The following is a 17594-nucleotide window of genomic DNA, read 5'->3' on the forward strand; positions in this document are numbered from 1 at the left end:
TTGTTTTATTTCTAAATACAAGAATAGAAGTACGGTTAAGTTTATTCCAAGTTTTCGAAGATTAATGGATTAGTACTCTTCATCCTCATACCTCTTTGTTGATGGAAGATGTGATGATTGATTCTTAGTAATAATATTTCATAAAATTTCCTTTAAAAGAAAAAAAATTAAAAAGCAGAACCATAACCAAGGAGTAGTGAAATCTTTTGACTTAAACATTACCCTTTGTTTTATGAATTATATATGATCTAATCCATGTTCAAAACATGTTTAGTTTATGTTTGAGTTTTGTCATCCATTATTTTCTTTTCCTCATCATATATACCATCCCTTGAGATGTCTAATGCATTACACATGCCAAATGTAGATATATGTGTCCACTAGTTTAGTTCATATTGTAGGAATTACGCATTAAGATAAATTTAATTTGATAATTGTGATGAACATTTCAATATGGAAAATTGCTATTTCTATAACTAGGAAGTTACTTAATTTCACATCAATGAATGGGTCTTTTGCAAAGTTTAAGATTAGTTAAGAAGGAAGATTATATATAGAAAGAGTCTTGAAAGGAAGGCACCAAAGTAAAACAAATCATACAAGGTTAACCTAACACTTATTTTCACATGGCCCGCACCTCAGTTTTTGCATGTCCCCATGTGCCAAAAAAACCAAAAATAAAAATAAAAATAAAAATCAACGCCTCCACCGGCTATCGTGCTTTTCAACAAGAGTCGTCGCTCCATACCATATTGGATAAATAGCGTCAACCATGGAATATTTTGGTGATTGAATAAATAATGTATAACTCCATTACCTGCCCCAAGACCAAGACTCAATATCTTGACGACGCTACTTCTTTATTCAGGCCATCATAGAGCCCTCTAATCCCAGGTGCACCTTTCAAAGTATATATTGGGAATATGAATATAGTGTGTACTTATATATATGGATTTATTCTAATGATAAAATATTGATTCAAAAGAATAAGAATAAATTAAGTATAGATTAATATATATCTTAAAAGATTAATTATGTATGTGATATTGAAGGTATATTAAATTAGAAGCTACAAATGAAAATGTTATTTATATTTATGATTATAAATAAATATAAATTATATTTGATTATATAACTCAAAATCCAATTTTCAAAAAAAAAATATATAACTCAAAATCCAAACATATATAAGGCTTAGGATCAGAAAGTAACTTGTTAGTTCAAATAAACTAAGTTGACTGAATGTCATGCTACACATAAGAACAGCATATCCTTTTTGAAGGTATTTCGCATGGCATATTCTCAATATTCCTGCATTTCTGCCATAAAAGCAGTTGGCTAATTAATAACCACAGCAAACAAAATCAAACTATTAATATTTAAAATCATTTGATCTCTCAACTGTCAGCATATTGAGGAGTCAATATCACACCAAAAGAAAAACACACGCTTGTGAACTTTCGTGGCACCGCGTAATAGCAAATATGAGGCATTTGTATTTGACTGTCTAACGAAAATTGACAGAAAATCACAACCCTTCATCTTTAAATTCACAATCTATAAATACCTTCCCTTTCTTCTATAATCCAAAACATAGCCTAAACCTCAAGCTAATATCTTCCTCTTTTGTGATCAAAATCTTTTTCTTTTGTCTCTTAAAAACTTTGTTTCATTAATTCATCATCCAATGGCTGATATAGTTGTGATTTTTGATTTCGATAAAACAATTATCGATTGTGATAGTGATAACTGGGTGTTGGATGAATTGGGTGCTACAGAGTTGTTCAACAAACTCCTCCCTACCATGCCTTGGAACCCTCTTATGGTTAGTCTTTTTTTTTTCTTTACTTACTTTGCATTTTCTTGCTCTAGTTTTTCTTTTCTTTCTTTGTAGGTAAGACGTAGAGCACATTTATGGCTATTTTTCTAATAGGATCGAATGATGAAAGAACTACATTCACAAGGAACGAAAATTGAGGACATTAAAGCTGTTCTTAAAAGGACCCCGATACATCCTCGAATCATCCAGGCCATTAAATCGGCTTATGCTTTGGGGTATGCTTGCATCTTTTGCTCTTTCTATATATTTTTTCTTTCTGGCCTCTAGCTAGAAAATACTGAAAGTTTTCGTGGTAATGGTTTATTTTCAGATGTGATTGTGAAGTTGTAAGCGATGCTAACGTGTTCTTTCCATCGAGTACAATCTTGAAACATCATGGCCTGAGGGAATACTTTTCAGAGATCAATAGAAACCCGGGTTTCGTTGATGAAGAAGGCAGGCTACGTATCTTCCCTCATCATGATTTCACTCAATCTCCTCATGGATGTCATCATCCCTGCCCTCCAAATATGTGCAAGGTATGTAACTTTTTTAACTTAAAAATCATAAATAACAATGAATCATGCATGCATCAAAGTTTTAAATATGTGTTTCTTGCCAACGAAAAAGGACTGTAGACATGCCTCTACTGTGAATATAATCAAATGCATTATTTTAATATCTTTTGACTTTATTTTCTTTTTCACCCTGCATTTGTATTTCAACATCTTACAGTATAGAAAGAACTATATTTAGTGGATCATGACAAATCACATGTTTTTAAGAAAAAATTACCTACTCGTAATCAATCTCAAAGTATGATTATTAGCTGCAGCATAATTTAATGCTACTAATTGAATATGATTTCTTACGTGATAGGGTACTGTGATTGAAAGGATTCAAGCTTCTATGTCCATGGAGGGGAAGAAAACAATAATTTACCTGGGTGATGGGGTTGGTGATTTCTGCCCGAGTTTGAAGCTTGGAGATGGAGACTACGTGATGCCCAGGAAGAATTTCCCTGTTTGGGACTTGATATGCGAAAACAGGAGGCTAATAAAGGCAGAAGTATGCGAATGGAGCAATGGAGATGAGTTTGAGCATGTGTTGCTCCATCTTATCAGCAGGATTTCCATTGACAGAAACAACAGTGGCAATAGTTCTGCTCAGCTGTATTCAGTTGACTGCAAACCCCAAACAACGCGCGGCGCAGCCCATGGAAAAGCCTTCTCCCATGCCCTTTTATGTTCCTCATTAGAAAGTAAACGTTGTTGTTAGAATGGCTAATGCCAAGGCTTAGCAAGTTAATTTCTGACAACTTTATGTCTTTCAGCTTTCGAGAATGCAGTGAATCGAGTAGCAGTGTATCTTTTTTATAGAAATCACATATTTATTATTCTAAAATAGAATTTGAAAAGGAATTTTATTTTCATTAGTAAATTGTGCAGAAGTAATACCTAACGACAGAAATTACTTAGCAGCTGATGTTAATATATCAGAATCCATCAAAGACGTGCCATTAAATTATAAAAGGAGCACTAAATGGGACACAAAGTAGGGGCAGGGGATTTGCTTGCACCAAGTGACAAAGGCTATATACATAGCTAGTGAAGTAATGATTATTTTCGTCCAATCCAAAAGGAAAAGAAACCTCTACACGAAAATTTTTTTCATGTCGAGAGTATTCAAAAATTATTTATTTTCTTGAAAAGCTCTGTTGTAGAATTAATTCGATGTTCTATTATTCTTGTGTCTTTTCCTTTTCATTCATCTTTTTTCTTTTAATTTCTTTATTTAAATATTAGAAAACTTTTCTGAACATCCTCAACACACCTAGAAAAATTTTCCTCATATAGAGAATATTAAAAAAAATCACTTATTGTCTTAAAAAGACTCCGTTGTTGTATTCATTAGGTATTTGATAAAAATGGCTTTGATTTTTATTTCTTTTTGCTTTTCTCCATTTTGATTTTTACATCCTTTATTCTTCTTTATTTTTTTCAAATTCTTATTTTGACGTTTTAAAAAAATAATTATATTTTGTTATTAAAATTTTTTAATTAATAACTTTTATTTTCATTAGTTTTTATCTTTATTTGATAATTTTTAAACAATTCCATCAATTTAAATTATTATATACATAATAAGAAAGGCAAAAATAAAATAGACTAGAAAGTATGCCTCCAAAGTGAGCCCACACTTTTTGTCCAAATTGGGCTAATTCATTGAATTTGCACACAGCAGTTAGGCCAGGGTGCACTGGTCTGAGCAACCCGCTCCTTTCTTTCCTCTACTCCCAACCCTTCGCTTCATGAATTATATATGACCTAATCCATTCTCAAAACATGTTTGGCTCAGGTTTGAGCTTCAATTGATGCATCCATTATTTTCTTTTCCTCATCATATATGCCATCCCTTGAGATGTCTAATGTCTTACACATGCCAAGTGTAGATATATGTGCCCATTAGTTTAGTTCATATTGTAGGAATTATGCATTAAGATAAATTTAAGTTGATAATTGTGATGAACATTTCAATATGGAAAATTGCTGTTTCTATAACTAGGAAGTTACTTAATTTCACATCAATGAATGGGTCATTTGCAAAGTTTAAGATTAGTTAAAAAGGAAGATTATATACAATAATAGTCTAGAAGGGAAGGCACCAAAGTAAAACAAACCATATAAGGTTAACATAATACTTATTTTCACATGCCCCGCACCTCAGTTTTTGCATGTCCCCATGTGCCAGAGAAAAAAAAAAAATCAACGCCTCCCCCGGTTATTACGTTTTTCAACAAGAGTCGTCGGTCTTTACCATGTTCGATAGATAGTGTCAACCATGGAATCCTTTGGTCATTGAATAAATAATGTATAACTTAATTACCTGCCCCATGACCAAGACTCAAAACCTTGACGGCGCTACTTCTTTATTCAGGCCATCATAGAGGGCTGGACTCCCTCTAATCCCACGTGCACCTTTCAAAGTATATATTGGGAATATGAATATAATGTGTACTTATATATATAGATTTATTCTAATGATAAAGATTGATTTAAAAGATAAGATAAAGCATAATTTATATATATCTTAAAAGATTATATATGTGATATGAAAGGTTTATTAAATTTGAGCTATAAATGCCAATGTTATTTATTTATGATTATAAATAAATTAAATTATCTTTGATTGTATAACTCAATCCAAACATATATAAGGCTTAGGATCAGAAAGTAACTTATAAGTTCAAATAAACTAACTTAATTTCAAGCTGGAAATAAGAACACTATACCTTTTTTTGAGGCATTTCGCATGGCATATTCTCCATATTCCTGCTTTTCTGTCATAAAAGCAGTTGGTTAATTAAAACCACAGCAAACAAAATCAGACTATTAATTTTAAAATCATTTGAACTCTCAACTGTCAGCATATTGAGGAGTCAATATCACACCAAAAGAAAACACACGCTTATGAACTTTCGTGGCACCGCGTAATAGCAAATATGAGGCACTTGTGTTTGACTGTTTAAAGAATATTGAAGAAAAATACAACCCTTCATCTTGAAATTCACAATCTATAAATACCTTCCTTTCTTCTATAATCCAAAACATAGCTTAAACTCCAGCTAATATCCTCCTCTTTTGTGATCAATATCTTTTCTTTTTGTCCACTAAAAACTTTGTTTCATTAATTCATCATCCAATGGCTGATATAATTGTGATTTTCGATTTTGATAAAACGATTATCGATTGTGATAGTGATAACTGGGTGTTGGATGAATTGGGTGCTACAGATTTGTTCAACCAACCTCTCCCACTATGCCTTGGAACCCTCTTATGGTTAGTCTTGTTTTTTTTTCTTTTTCTTACTTTGCATTTTCTTGCTCTAGTTTTCTTTTCTTTCTCGAAGTAAAGTAAGCATAATTTTGGCTATTTTTCTAATAGGATCGAATGATGAAAGAACTACATTCACAAGGAACGAAAATTGAGGACATTAAAGCTGTTCTTAAAAGGACCCCGATACATCCTCGAATCATCCAGGCCATTAAATCGGCTTATGCTTTAGGGTATGTATGCATCTTTTGCTCTTTGTATATAGTTTTCCTTTCTGGCCTTCTAGCTAAAAAATACTGAAAGTTTTGGTGGGAACGATGTTATTTTCAGATGTGATTTGAAGATTGTAAGCGATGCTAACGTGTTCTTCATTGAGACAATCTTGAAACATCATGGCCTGAGGGAATACTTTTCAGAGATCAATACAACCCCGGTTTCGTTGATCAAGAAGGCAGGCTACGTATCTACCCTCATCATGATTTCACTCAATCTCCTCATGGATGTCCTCATCCCTGCCCTCCAAATATGTGCAAGGTATGAAATTTTTTTAACTTAAAAATCATAAATAACAATGAATCATGCATGCATCAAAGTTTTAAATATGTGTTTCTTGCCAACGAATAAGGACTGTAGACATGCCTCTGATGTGGATCTAATCAAATGCATTATTTTAATATCTTTTGATTTTATTTTCTTTTTCACCCTGCATTTGTGTTTCAATATCTTACAGTATAGAAAGAACTATGTTTAGTGGATCATGACGAATCACATGATTTTAGGAAAAATTTACCTACTCGTAATCAATCTCAAAGTATGATTATTAGCTGCAACATAATTTATGCCACTAATTGAATATGGTTTCTTACGTGATAGGGTACTGTGATTGAAAGGTTCAAGCTTCTATGTCCATGGAGGGGAAGAAAACAAATAATTTATCTTGGTGATGGGTTGGTGATTTCTGCCCGAGTTTGAAGCTTGCAGATGGAGACTACGTAATGCCAAGGAAGAATTTCCCTGTTTGGGACTTGATATGCAAAAACAGGAGGGTAATGAAGGCAGAAATATGCGAATGGAGCAATGGAGAGAGTTTGAGCATGTGTTACTCCACCTTATCAGCAGGATTTCCATTGATAGAAAACAACAGTGACAATACTGCTCGGCTGCGTTCAATAGATTGCAAACCCAACACTGCAGGCGCTGCCAAGAAAAAGCCTTCCCCCATGCCCTTTATGTTCCTCATTAGAAAGTAAAGTTGTACTTAAATTGGCTGATGCCAAAGGTTAGCAAGTTAATTTCGACAATTTTATGTCTTTGAGCTTTGGAGAATGTAGTAATCTATAATTTTGGATTAGGGCCGAAGCTAGCAAAATTTTATTGGAGGCGAAAGATGAAGAGAAATAAAGATTAAAAATTTTAAAAATTAATACGTTTAACTTAACCAATAATAAAAAAATTCATAATAGATAATAATCATATGCAATATGTAAATAAAAAATAATACAAAAAAGTTGAAAACGAAGAGGATGATGGAGATGAGGATAATTAAATATTTTTTAAGAATGTTGACATGACTATGTTTTGAAATAAACACAGATGAATTTTATTTTTTTTATTGATAAGAAATTTTCATATCATTGGTCATAATCTAATATCAGGTTTTACATAAAAAGTATCAATTTCACTTTAACTTTGGATGTTTTGAATCACATTACTCTTATTCATGAGTTGAAACGTTGAGATTTAGTGGCTCAAGTATAAGAGAATGATTTGAACGATTTATATTTTTTAAAAAAAAATTTATCAATTGTTTTTAATTTACTCATCCTTTAATTAAACCAAAAAAAAATTAATTCAACATCTAATATTCTTTTTTATTTCTATTTAAACTTAAAATACTAAATATAAAACTATAATGTATAAAATATAAATGGTTAAATAAGATACAGAAAATTTCACATAATGATTAAATATATAAATAGTTAAATAATATAAATAAAAAGAAGAAGATAAAAAAAATTTTACTTATTCTTAATTTCACACAATAGTAATGAGTGTTGTTGTCATTCCTTATCCAAGCTCATAAATCTCTTAAATCTTTTTTTAAAAAATAAAAAGCGTTTTAATAGTTAGTTACAGAGAATAAAGTAAAGTACAAACAAAAGGACAAAAAAAAAGAAAAAGAAAAGTAAAGAAAGAGAGAGAAAAAAGTGCGGAGAAACTTAAAAATTAGAATAAAGTGTAAATTTTATGAAATTAATTTAGTTTTTTTATTTATATTAATTATTAAATAAAAAATATTTTGAAAGGTTTATTAAAAATATATAATAAATAAATAATTTTAAAAATTTCAAATAAAACCACAATCCCATAAATATACTATTCTCTAAAATTATTAAAAAATATCACATAATAAATAAAAATTTTTAAAAATTTTGAGGAGCCATACGACCCTCCTCAGTTGTTTTGGATAGTAGAGAAACGTCAAGTAAATGCATTTTTGTTTATCGAAATAACATATTAATTTGGTATTTTAAAATATAATTTGAAAAGGAATTTTATACCCTGAAATTTGATTTTTTCTCAATGATAAGGCAGCTCTGATTTGATGGCCCAGTGACAAAGGCTAAACATTCAGTTAGTGAAGTAATGATTGTTATCCTCCAAACAAAAAAGAAAAGAAGCCTCTGCAGTCGTAGATGGGGGTCTGGCATTTTTACAAAAACTTGCATACTGTGTGTGGATAATGCCTTTTTCTCCGATGACAATGCGTTTGAAATAACTGTAACAAATATTTTTCAAGAAAATATGATTGCAAAATCTGTCAAGAGATAGTAATTGATGATTACTGTCCCATCCATGGGTGAGAACCATAAAACCAAGTGGCGACCAAAGTTACAGAGACAAGATTATTCTTTGTTTATCGGTTAAGAACTATACCAAGCTATGGTGCCATTCTGAATTTGCTTTTAGTAGTGTTAATTTTAATTTATTTTGGGTTTTATTATTAGTACATATTAAGCCCAATCATTTAATTGTAACACCCAATAGGGTATGGCCCATAATGTGCAAGCCTGATTCTGTTCAATGGAATAATCCCCGGCCTTTCTACAAAATAGTCAAAGATGGACCAATTTTCTTCTTCCAATGATGGCCGATGGTGACGGAATCGTTCCCAGGATTCATGATTTCTTGCTGTTTGTTTACATTTTTTCATTTTTGACGGAAATATATTCTTAATTAATAATTAAAAACCGAACAATTTTTATTTTTAAAATTTTTATTTTTAAAATTTTTATTTTTTTTAATTTTTACCTCTTATGATTATATATATATATATATATATGTGTGTGTGTATAGCACCTTGACGTCCTGTCAAATTAGAGTAAATGTCAATTATGAATATCTCAATGCATATCTAGCAAATTAATTAGTCCAAGGTAAAAATGAAATATGTAGTTGAATGATACAGTACAGAGCCGTAAATCCAACATGTATTCAGTTTGAGTGTGGCCATCATTGCTCTAGACCTGTGTGTATCATAATTACGAAAGAAAGATTTATAAAAAAAGACCACAATATATATATGAATAAAGGCAAAGACTTAGTTGATTCAGACCTAACAGTTAGACTTGCGGCCCTAATAAAGGAGATGGCGCCATGCCTGCAAGTCCTTGTGCCTTTAACCTTTGGGGTCTGAAATTAACATTCTTAGAGCTTAATTGGTATTACAAGTCAGCTAAGTTTGATTGTAAATCAAAATTCATATGCAATATTAAATAAAATATCAAATTCTGATTAAAATTTTGGATTAAGACAAATTTGTTCTCCGTTACAAAATCAAGTAAAAACCCAAGAATATATTAACTCAATTGTAATTGCTTTCAGTTGCAATTTTTAATCTCAATGTTATTAATTATTAAGTAAAGGGGTTTGCGCTTTGAAAAATTTTAAGTTTGAGCATTTTTTATTGCTTTAGTAGATAAATTAATTTTCTTAAATTTCCTCAAATAAGAAAAAAGATTAATCAATATCTATGTGGCCTTTATATCTTTGGAAGGTAGTATCATATGGAATCTGAAACATGAAATTTAAAAGAAATCTATGAAAAAAAAAATGAGGACAATCTCAAACTTTGACATCATAAAAGATGGATAATGTAGCAACTACCATTGCTATTCATCAAAACCTCAAAAACCCTATACTATAGTCTATATATAGCACTAGACATCAACTATACTCACCACTTTCCGCATCAAAATGAAGTATGGCCATGTTAACTTTTGTACTCTAGTTTGTCATCTTCTCATTTGTGAGACGACACAGTGCCCTCGTTGTCTTGCTTAGTTTGTGAATCAAGGTAGGGGGTCCATCTTTAACTGACCCTACTTAACTATTATTAAGATTGAAAGGCATTCAAGAGCTCAATCTCTTTCTCTTTGTAGGCTAGCCGGCCTAACCATTAAGGTTATCGTCCCTAGCTTGTAGATAAAATGGTTTATGATCTTCACAAGCAATTTTGAATTCAGATCGCTTCAATTAACTACTGTCCATAAGTCTTAGCATTTGAAATGAGCAAAACAAAGTGAGGAAACAAAAAAAGAGCATTGGTAGTGCAATGGCTGCGTGTGTGTGTGTACGCATCTCTCTCTTTAATTAATTTCACTTATGACCCATCTAAAAAAAATATTAAAAGTCACAAATTAAAAGAAAATATTTTCTCAATTTTTGTTATAGTTATTGCAGCCGCTGCAGCAACTATTGGAGTACATGGAGCATTTATAGCAATGAAAATATCATCAAGTTGCCCAAAACAATAGTGCCCAATCTGTGGAGTACAATACTACACATTAATTTCACATATATAGAAATTTTTCATATTTTTCCTTTGTTTTTTTGATGATTATAGATGAAAACTAATTCACAGACATAAATTAAAAGAAGGGACGAGAGAAAAGAAGGATGAGATCTGTAGTAAAATTCTCAATAGCATAGTTGTTTTATAGAAAATTTTCATTATCAATAATACCACATGCATTATTCGAATTTCATCACTATCATCATCTCCACTGACACAGCTGCTGGCTCAAACAACCTTTGTTTCATGCCCTCGTAAAGCTGCCATGGCGACGTCTGCAAGCTTTTGCAAGTTCAACTTCACAACAGTATCCACAAACATCTTAGTGTCCTCTTCAGTGTTCCCTTGGGGTATATCCACCGTATAAGACTCCAAAACCATGCTGTAAGCCTTCCCTCCTTGGTCAAACTCATTAACCGATGTCACTGCCCTGTAGTTATTCAGCCTATGATCTCCACCCACAACCCTAAAGCCCAAAACATGGTCATCATCGTCTAATACCTCTAGTATTTCGGTGCTTGTCGACGCCGGCAAGCCTGATATAACTGTGACATCTCTCATGCTTCCAACTCCCCCATCTCCTTTCATTGTGCAACTCTTAATGAAGTGCTTGTACTTGTTAGGGTTTTCGAAATCGCGTACAAATGGCCATATGAAGCTTAAGGGAGCGTTTATACGTTGTGTTATCAAAGATGTGCATGTGTTTGAGGATGGAGGAAACATATGGTAGGTTTGGATGATGGACTCAAGCTTGGAGATTTCTTCTTTGTTTAGATTATTGTAACAAGTAGCAAGATTAGGGTTCATGGGGTGCGTTTTGGCTAGAGAAATCTTTTGCTTGGAGAAGAAAGTTGGTGCTGGAGGGATGATGGAAAAGAGTGGAGGAGGGTGGAGGAGGATTTATTCTCTTTCTTACATGGTGCAATCTCTCTTTTGATCATATATATATTGTTTTGTTTTTCTAATTAATTAATCACAGAACTAACCCCTAGGCCATGAAAACTTACACCAATTAGGAGAATTCTACTTGAACAGTTTTGAATAGGCGAACTTGTAGCATTTTCATAATTGCAAATTTTGACAGGAAAAAGCAAATGCCGTTGAAAAGGAGAGGGAGATGAAAAGGGACCAGCCGGGGTTGTTCAACTTGCTACATATGAACTAGTTACTCCAAGTAATTTCCTATACCAACTTGGTTGCATTGTTTTCATCATTTTTCCTTGAAAGGGCATGGAACCTTTAATCAAAAAATATGTAATGGAGAGTGACTAAGTTCTTACATAGTAGTACTATATAATACCATTAAGAATCAATAATTAAATGCCTCTTTCAATGTGATTCTAATTGGTTTATGGAAGTGAGAGGAATAACAAGTAAAAATTGCTGCAAGTTGACATAATTCTAACACAAGGAGGCCAACACTTGTGCAAGTGGCATTTTGATAGGATTAAAGTTTAAAGGAAATGGGGGAATTGAAATCTTAAATTAAGTTGACTCATTGTAATTCACAACTTTATTTATTTTATTGGTATTGTTTGCCCATAGCATCATATACAATGCTGTGGACTTTCATTTCCTTCAATTATATATTTACTAATAAAGAATATACTTGGATGATTGACGCGATTAAGCACATTGTTGTTGGAAGAAAACTAGCAACAACTTGTATTATTTTATTTTAAATTAAATAAATTTTTATAATTAATAAATGATAAATTATCTTTAATAAAAAATATTTTTTATTTTTATATTACATAATATTGACGTGAATGATAACATGATACGTGACATGACATGGTCACATAAAAACTTATTTGATTCACAATAAAAGTATAAACACTTGATTAGATGTAATAAAAAATTTTATTTATTTTTTTAATACTTTAAAAAATTTTTTAAAAATTATACCTAATCATATCTATTGATTCTCATCTAAAATATATACTTTGCAGTTAGCACCCTAAATTGCAGGCTAAGCATATGGGTAGATTGGACCTACAATGTTTAAGCCCATGATAAGTAATGCCGCATTGAATTTGAGTGCGCCCTACAGTGGGCTACTTTAAGATTAATCGATTCTTTTTATGGGACACAAGAAGATAAGTACTCAAGGCTTGGGAGGAACTCCTTCTGCAACTTGACCAGTATTCAGCTACAAGCTTGGAAAAGGAGGAGTTTGTTCCCATGAGTTTTGTAGGCACGTCATACTCCATTAATTTCCCTTCAAATCAAAGCAATCCCATGATTTCAGAAAGTTTCTTTAACATCAAAAGCCAAGTAATTACTGGGTTCATAAGCTTGCCAATACCTCTAAAGGTAGTAATGTGGTCAAACTAAAACTGTCATTGGCTGGAGACAGTTAAGCAAGGAAATTGAGGAGAGATGGATGCAGAGTCGATTGAAGCTGTAGCTTCATCTAAGACCAGAATTTTGTTTCTCTTAAGCAGGACTCTTCCATGGCAAAAGAGTCGTCGCTGTCCCACACTCCAATTCTTCCCTTGATCACTGACTGTTCAAGATTCATCCAACAAAAGTCAGGTAACATCTACAATTTCCTTTAAGTTAATGCATTACTCAATGGAAGATGCATATTGAAACATTTCCCCCCTGATTAGGCATCATAATTCATGATTCAATTTGCTTGTGTACATATCATCAGTGAGATATTTAGTGGCAGGATTCAACTCACCTGAGGAATCTAGCTTATTTGGCAGACTACTGATAGTTTTCTTACGTTGACACTTCTCCAAAGCCTACACGTAAAAACATATCAAGTATACACTTAATATTCTTTAATATGTAATGATACTATAAGTAAAACTACCTTAAGCATTCATCTTCTATAACAAGTGCACCAAAACCAGGAAAAGAAAAACACAAAAAGAAAATTACCTTTTAGCAGATTTCTTTATTTATTTTTGTGGCCAGAGTCAGTAGTCTTACCTCCATATATCTTCATCGGTAAAAAGGCCTAGGGGATCTAAGTTAGTTAGCACACTGCCTCTAAACAGAGTTGGCTCTTGAGGGATAATGCTACGCTTCGTTCTCAGATCTTTCAGACCAATGGAGCATATATCAAGTCCATCTATCAGAATGTTCCCCCTTGCAGGCTCCACTAGACGAAACAAGGCACTTATTAGCGTAGATTTGCCACTTCCAGTCCTTCCTACAACTCCCACTCTAGTCCCTTCCTTCAATGTGCAGGTGATTCCTTTGAGAACCAAGGGAGCATTTGGACGATATCTTATCTCCAATAATGCGTATGTCAAAATGATGGAAATATAGTATTATATGTTTATCACACAGCAATAGAAGGCAGACATATATTGAAAACCCTAAGAAGCAGCTTCAAGGGATCAACTAGATTTTGAGAATCAGTATATAGTATATTAATGATAGTGGCAGGAACCATTCAGAAGGCACTGTTTCCATTATCTGAAAGAAAATGGCAAACTTCCCGCCCGTGATAAGCCTTTGGCATTGAATTTATTGACTTAAAGGACCAGCTTGATTATTTTACTCATCGGCAGCTCTTGCAACTCAATCCTACCCTTGGAGGGCCATGAAGATGGTGGTCTTTTGTCCTCTGTAGTTGCCGGAGGCTCTGCTGGTATGCTCATAAACTGTTTTATCGGTTCAACTGAAATTATGTAGTTTGATAAGTTGCAATACCATCGTGACATGAAGACCTGTGTGCTCGTTATTGACAAAGCATAAGAAAGAGAAAGCCCTGCAAGTCCTGCAGATAAGGACTTAAGGCAGAAACAGTCACACGTTAGAACATCTGCGCTTAGAATGAAAAATCGATTGTTCTATAGAAACAGATGGTACCTGGTGCTACATAGCCTTTAGGCAGTAGAACAAGGAGAAAAACAGACGTGAACATGGTCAGATTCTGAAGTGCCTCTATCCTTAGAATCAGCAATTCCATGGCTACAGCAAAAATGAAAGAAATGTGTGGCATCTGTGTCAACAAGCTTTACATAGTTTTCAAAGAACCTGTCCACCATGTTAAAAGCTCTTATAGTGACCACCCCACCAGAAGTCTCAGCTGCATAGTTCATAACAGGAGCCTTTGTCGTTCCATTAATTCTTATTAGTCCCCTGGCAGAAGCTTTTTTTTTTTTTTGAAGGTTAAATATGAAGTTTATTCATATCAAAAGGGGAACCCCATGTACACAAAAGGAGAGGAAACTTGGCAAAAATCAGCTCAGGATCCTACTCTGGAACTGGCGTAGAAAAATTAGCCAGCAAAAACCTAAGTCCTGTACAAGAGAGTTGACAAGCAGAAAACAGGCAAAAGACCACAACCAGCCCTGAAGCAAAAAGAGGCAGGGGGATAAGTAAGAGAGAGAAACATAAACGCTGTGAATGTTTCATCCTCTTGTAAGTCATAAAGTTCATGTCATTCCTAAGGGTGGTCAGTGCCTTTTCAAGAGCATAGGAGCCCAAGGAAAGCTCTCTGTCACTAGAGGCATGCATCTAAAATCCAGCAACACGTAGCAGCAGACAAAGAGAGGGCACCATCCAAAACAGTTAAGAAAGCTCTCTATCCCCTGGCAGAAGCTATATAATACCCTTTTTGTTTAAGAAAAAAGGAATAATTACCATCAGCAAAAAGTTCGTAAAAGAATAAATGAATGAAAGAGATGATAAAACAAATGACACACCTGAATGTATTTTACCGCTCCAAATGCAAGAATGGCTACAGTAAGAAATTCCCATGTAACAAAGGCAATAACTCCAATGGCTGCTAGAAGTTCAATGCTACCAGCTGCCACGAAGCCGATGGAAAAAGGTATACCAAAATCCAAAATGCTCAGATCTGATGAAGCCTGAAAGAGCAATGTATAAAGGACACTGAGAAATTGGTTATGTATCATAAAGCTGATAAGTGAAACAAAGTGTTTCAAATGTGCTTAGTATAAGAAACAAATTAGGATCATCTTACCCGGGTCAAAATCCTCCCAACAGGAGTAGAGTTAAAGAAACGCACGGGAGCTTTAAAAATGGTATTGGTGAAACCATAGAAGAAGGCTTTAGAAGCTTTTAATCCCACATGGGCAGCATACATAGACCTCAGATGTACAAAACCTTCACTAAGTGTTGAAATTCCTGTGTAAACTCCTATCAACAAGCCACTACTTATTTTAGGAATTTGGATCGAAACTACAAGCCAATAAGTTGCTGTAGCCTGGAAAATCACAAAACCAGACTGAGCTAATATGCCTAAAGATAGAGAAAGATATCCTTTCGATACTACGAGATAATCAAGGAAAGGTCTCCATCCAAAATCACCAGTCTCTTTTCCTCTTCTTTTGTGAGTTGTACTCCTGGTAGACCCATATAGAAATCTCACCTTGACTCTTCTGATTAGTAGGGTAATACTTATTGGACTCCTCCACCCTGACTGTTCTATTCAAGTGCATCTACAATGTGAGGTTGTCCTTTGCCTTCATTATTCGAAGGACCCAGTACTGTCATTACATCTCTGTGAGCATTAACAAGCTCCTCAAAAGCTGTTCCTGACATCAATAGCTTTGTATAGCTTCCTAATTGAGTAATTTCCCCACCATCCATGACCTAAAGTAAAAACCACATCATTCCCATAAAATGTAAAGAATGGACAGGGAAAATAAAAATACATAAAATGGTTTTAGCTTAGACTTTACCAGAATCCTATCAACTTCAGAAAGAAACTCCACTTGATGAGTTACTAGGACGATAGTTTTCTTCCCTAGAGCAGCCATGACACAATCCTGCGATCATAGAATATAACTTGATAAACCTATAAAAGCTATGAATTGTTTTCAATGTTTGAATTAGGAACTGAGGTGTTTGTCCCATATTGAATAGAACTGCAGCTGTTTGAGCATCTACAGCACTGAATGGATCATCAAGAAAATAGATATCAGCATCACATAAACAGCTCTAGCAAGTTGGATTATCTGCTTCTGTCCTCCACTCATGTTGATCCCTCTCTGACTTATTTCTGTGAGATCACCATGGTCAAAATTTCAATGTCCTTATCCAGAGCACATGACTCAATAGCCCTTTTGTATCTTTCCTCATCCATTGGCTTTCCATAAAATATGTTGTCATGAATAGTCCCTCTCTGGATCCAAGATGCTTGTGAAACATAGGCTATAGATCCAGATAAATACACCTATTTGCAAGAATTAAGTGGAAAAAAATCAGTGATAGCAGCAAAATTGGGTTGTTCATAATGTATCAAAATACTAGCTTTGTAACTCACAGTTGCTGAAATTTTTGGTATCACTTCAAGCATGGCAGCAAGAGTGATGATTTCCCAGATCCAACAGGTCCACAAACTGCAATTTTCTATCCCTTTTGTATTTCCAAATTGATACCTCTAAGAGTTGGAACTGTTAATTCGTTATCTCAACCAAAGTTGCCTTCTTTAATTATAGCACTTCTATCTGAAGTTTGCAGTGAAATGCTTGGTACTTCATTCTTCAGCTCATCATCAAGCAGAAAAGCATTTATTTTTTTAGTAGAGATCGGTGGATGCCTCCTTCAGAGAAGAGATAAGAAAAATGAAGCATGAATTATGGGCTCCTTACAGGGAAGAGGAACGTTCTTGGCATCAGAAATCGAGGGTAAGGTGGTATCTCGAGGGGGACTGTAACACTAAGTTCTTCCATTCTTCAGCTTCTGCACGGAGGAGAAGGAATATGATTGATTGTTTAAAGATCAATGAAAGGGTGGTTGAGGATCCGCAAGGCATTAAAGAAGAGGTGATGAGGTACTTTGAGAAGTTATACGAGGGTCGAAATGTGGCAGAACTTAGGGATTGGGAAATGAAAATCAAGATGTTGTTTGATGGTTCCGCTCGAAGCTTAAAAGAGCCATTCTCATAAGAGGAGATCAAACAAGCTATCTTTAGCTGCAATGGGAATAAAGCACCTGGTCTAGATGGTTTTAACTTTAATTTTTTGAAAGCCTAATGGCCGAAAATAAAGGATGAGGTAATGAGTTTTATGCATAACTTTTTTTATCTTTGGGTGCTTTGATCAGAAGATTAATGGCTCCTTTATCACACTTATCCCCAAAAACAATAACCCAA

General features: G+C 33.8%; 1 protein-coding gene and 3 pseudogenes across 2 annotated transcripts; 2 read left to right on the top strand and 2 right to left on the bottom strand.

Moving 5' to 3' along the window:
* The first annotated feature begins 1603 nt into the window (after window positions 1–1603).
* On the top strand, window positions 1604–3208 carry LOC110424139 (inorganic pyrophosphatase 2-like). The gene is made up of 4 exons (XM_021438648.2): window positions 1604–1825; window positions 1934–2055; window positions 2151–2358; window positions 2699–3208. Exons 1-4 carry the CDS (start codon window positions 1688–1690, stop codon window positions 3095–3097), a joined length of 867 nt encoding a protein of 288 aa, XP_021294323.2. The 5' UTR covers window positions 1604–1687; the 3' UTR covers window positions 3098–3208.
* A 2233-nt stretch (window positions 3209–5441) lies between these two features.
* On the top strand, window positions 5442–6902 carry LOC110424138 (inorganic pyrophosphatase 2-like; annotated as a pseudogene). The gene is made up of 4 exons (XR_016351757.1): window positions 5442–5658; window positions 5764–5885; window positions 5983–6186; window positions 6526–6902. The product of XR_016351757.1 is annotated as an inorganic pyrophosphatase 2-like (transcript).
* Window positions 6903–10598: 3696 nt separating this feature from the next.
* On the bottom strand, window positions 10599–11510 carry LOC110424484 (abscisic acid receptor PYL2 pseudogene; annotated as a pseudogene).
* Window positions 11511–12351: 841 nt separating this feature from the next.
* The window catches only part of LOC110424406 (ABC transporter C family member 8-like), a 7231-nt pseudogene continuing 1988 nt past the window's right edge, over window positions 12352–17594 (bottom strand).

The sequence above is a fragment of the Theobroma umbraticum genome, unplaced genomic scaffold, assembly GCF_002168275.2.
Source record: "Theobroma umbraticum cultivar Fairchild unplaced genomic scaffold, ASM216827v3 scaffold_204.0, whole genome shotgun sequence".
NCBI lineage: Eukaryota > Viridiplantae > Streptophyta > Magnoliopsida > Malvales > Malvaceae > Theobroma > Theobroma umbraticum.

Coding starts and splice junctions, on each gene's coding strand:
- LOC110424139 (XM_021438648.2), top strand. CDS start 1,688: ATGGCTGATATAGTTGTGATTTTTGATTTCGATAAAACAATTATCGAT. Junction 2,056..2,150: donor AAATCGGCTTATGCTTTGGG/GTATGCTTGCAT, acceptor GTTTATTTTCAG/ATGTGATTGTGAAGTTGTAA. Junction 2,359..2,698: donor GCCCTCCAAATATGTGCAAG/GTATGTAACTTT, acceptor CTTACGTGATAG/GGTACTGTGATTGAAAGGAT.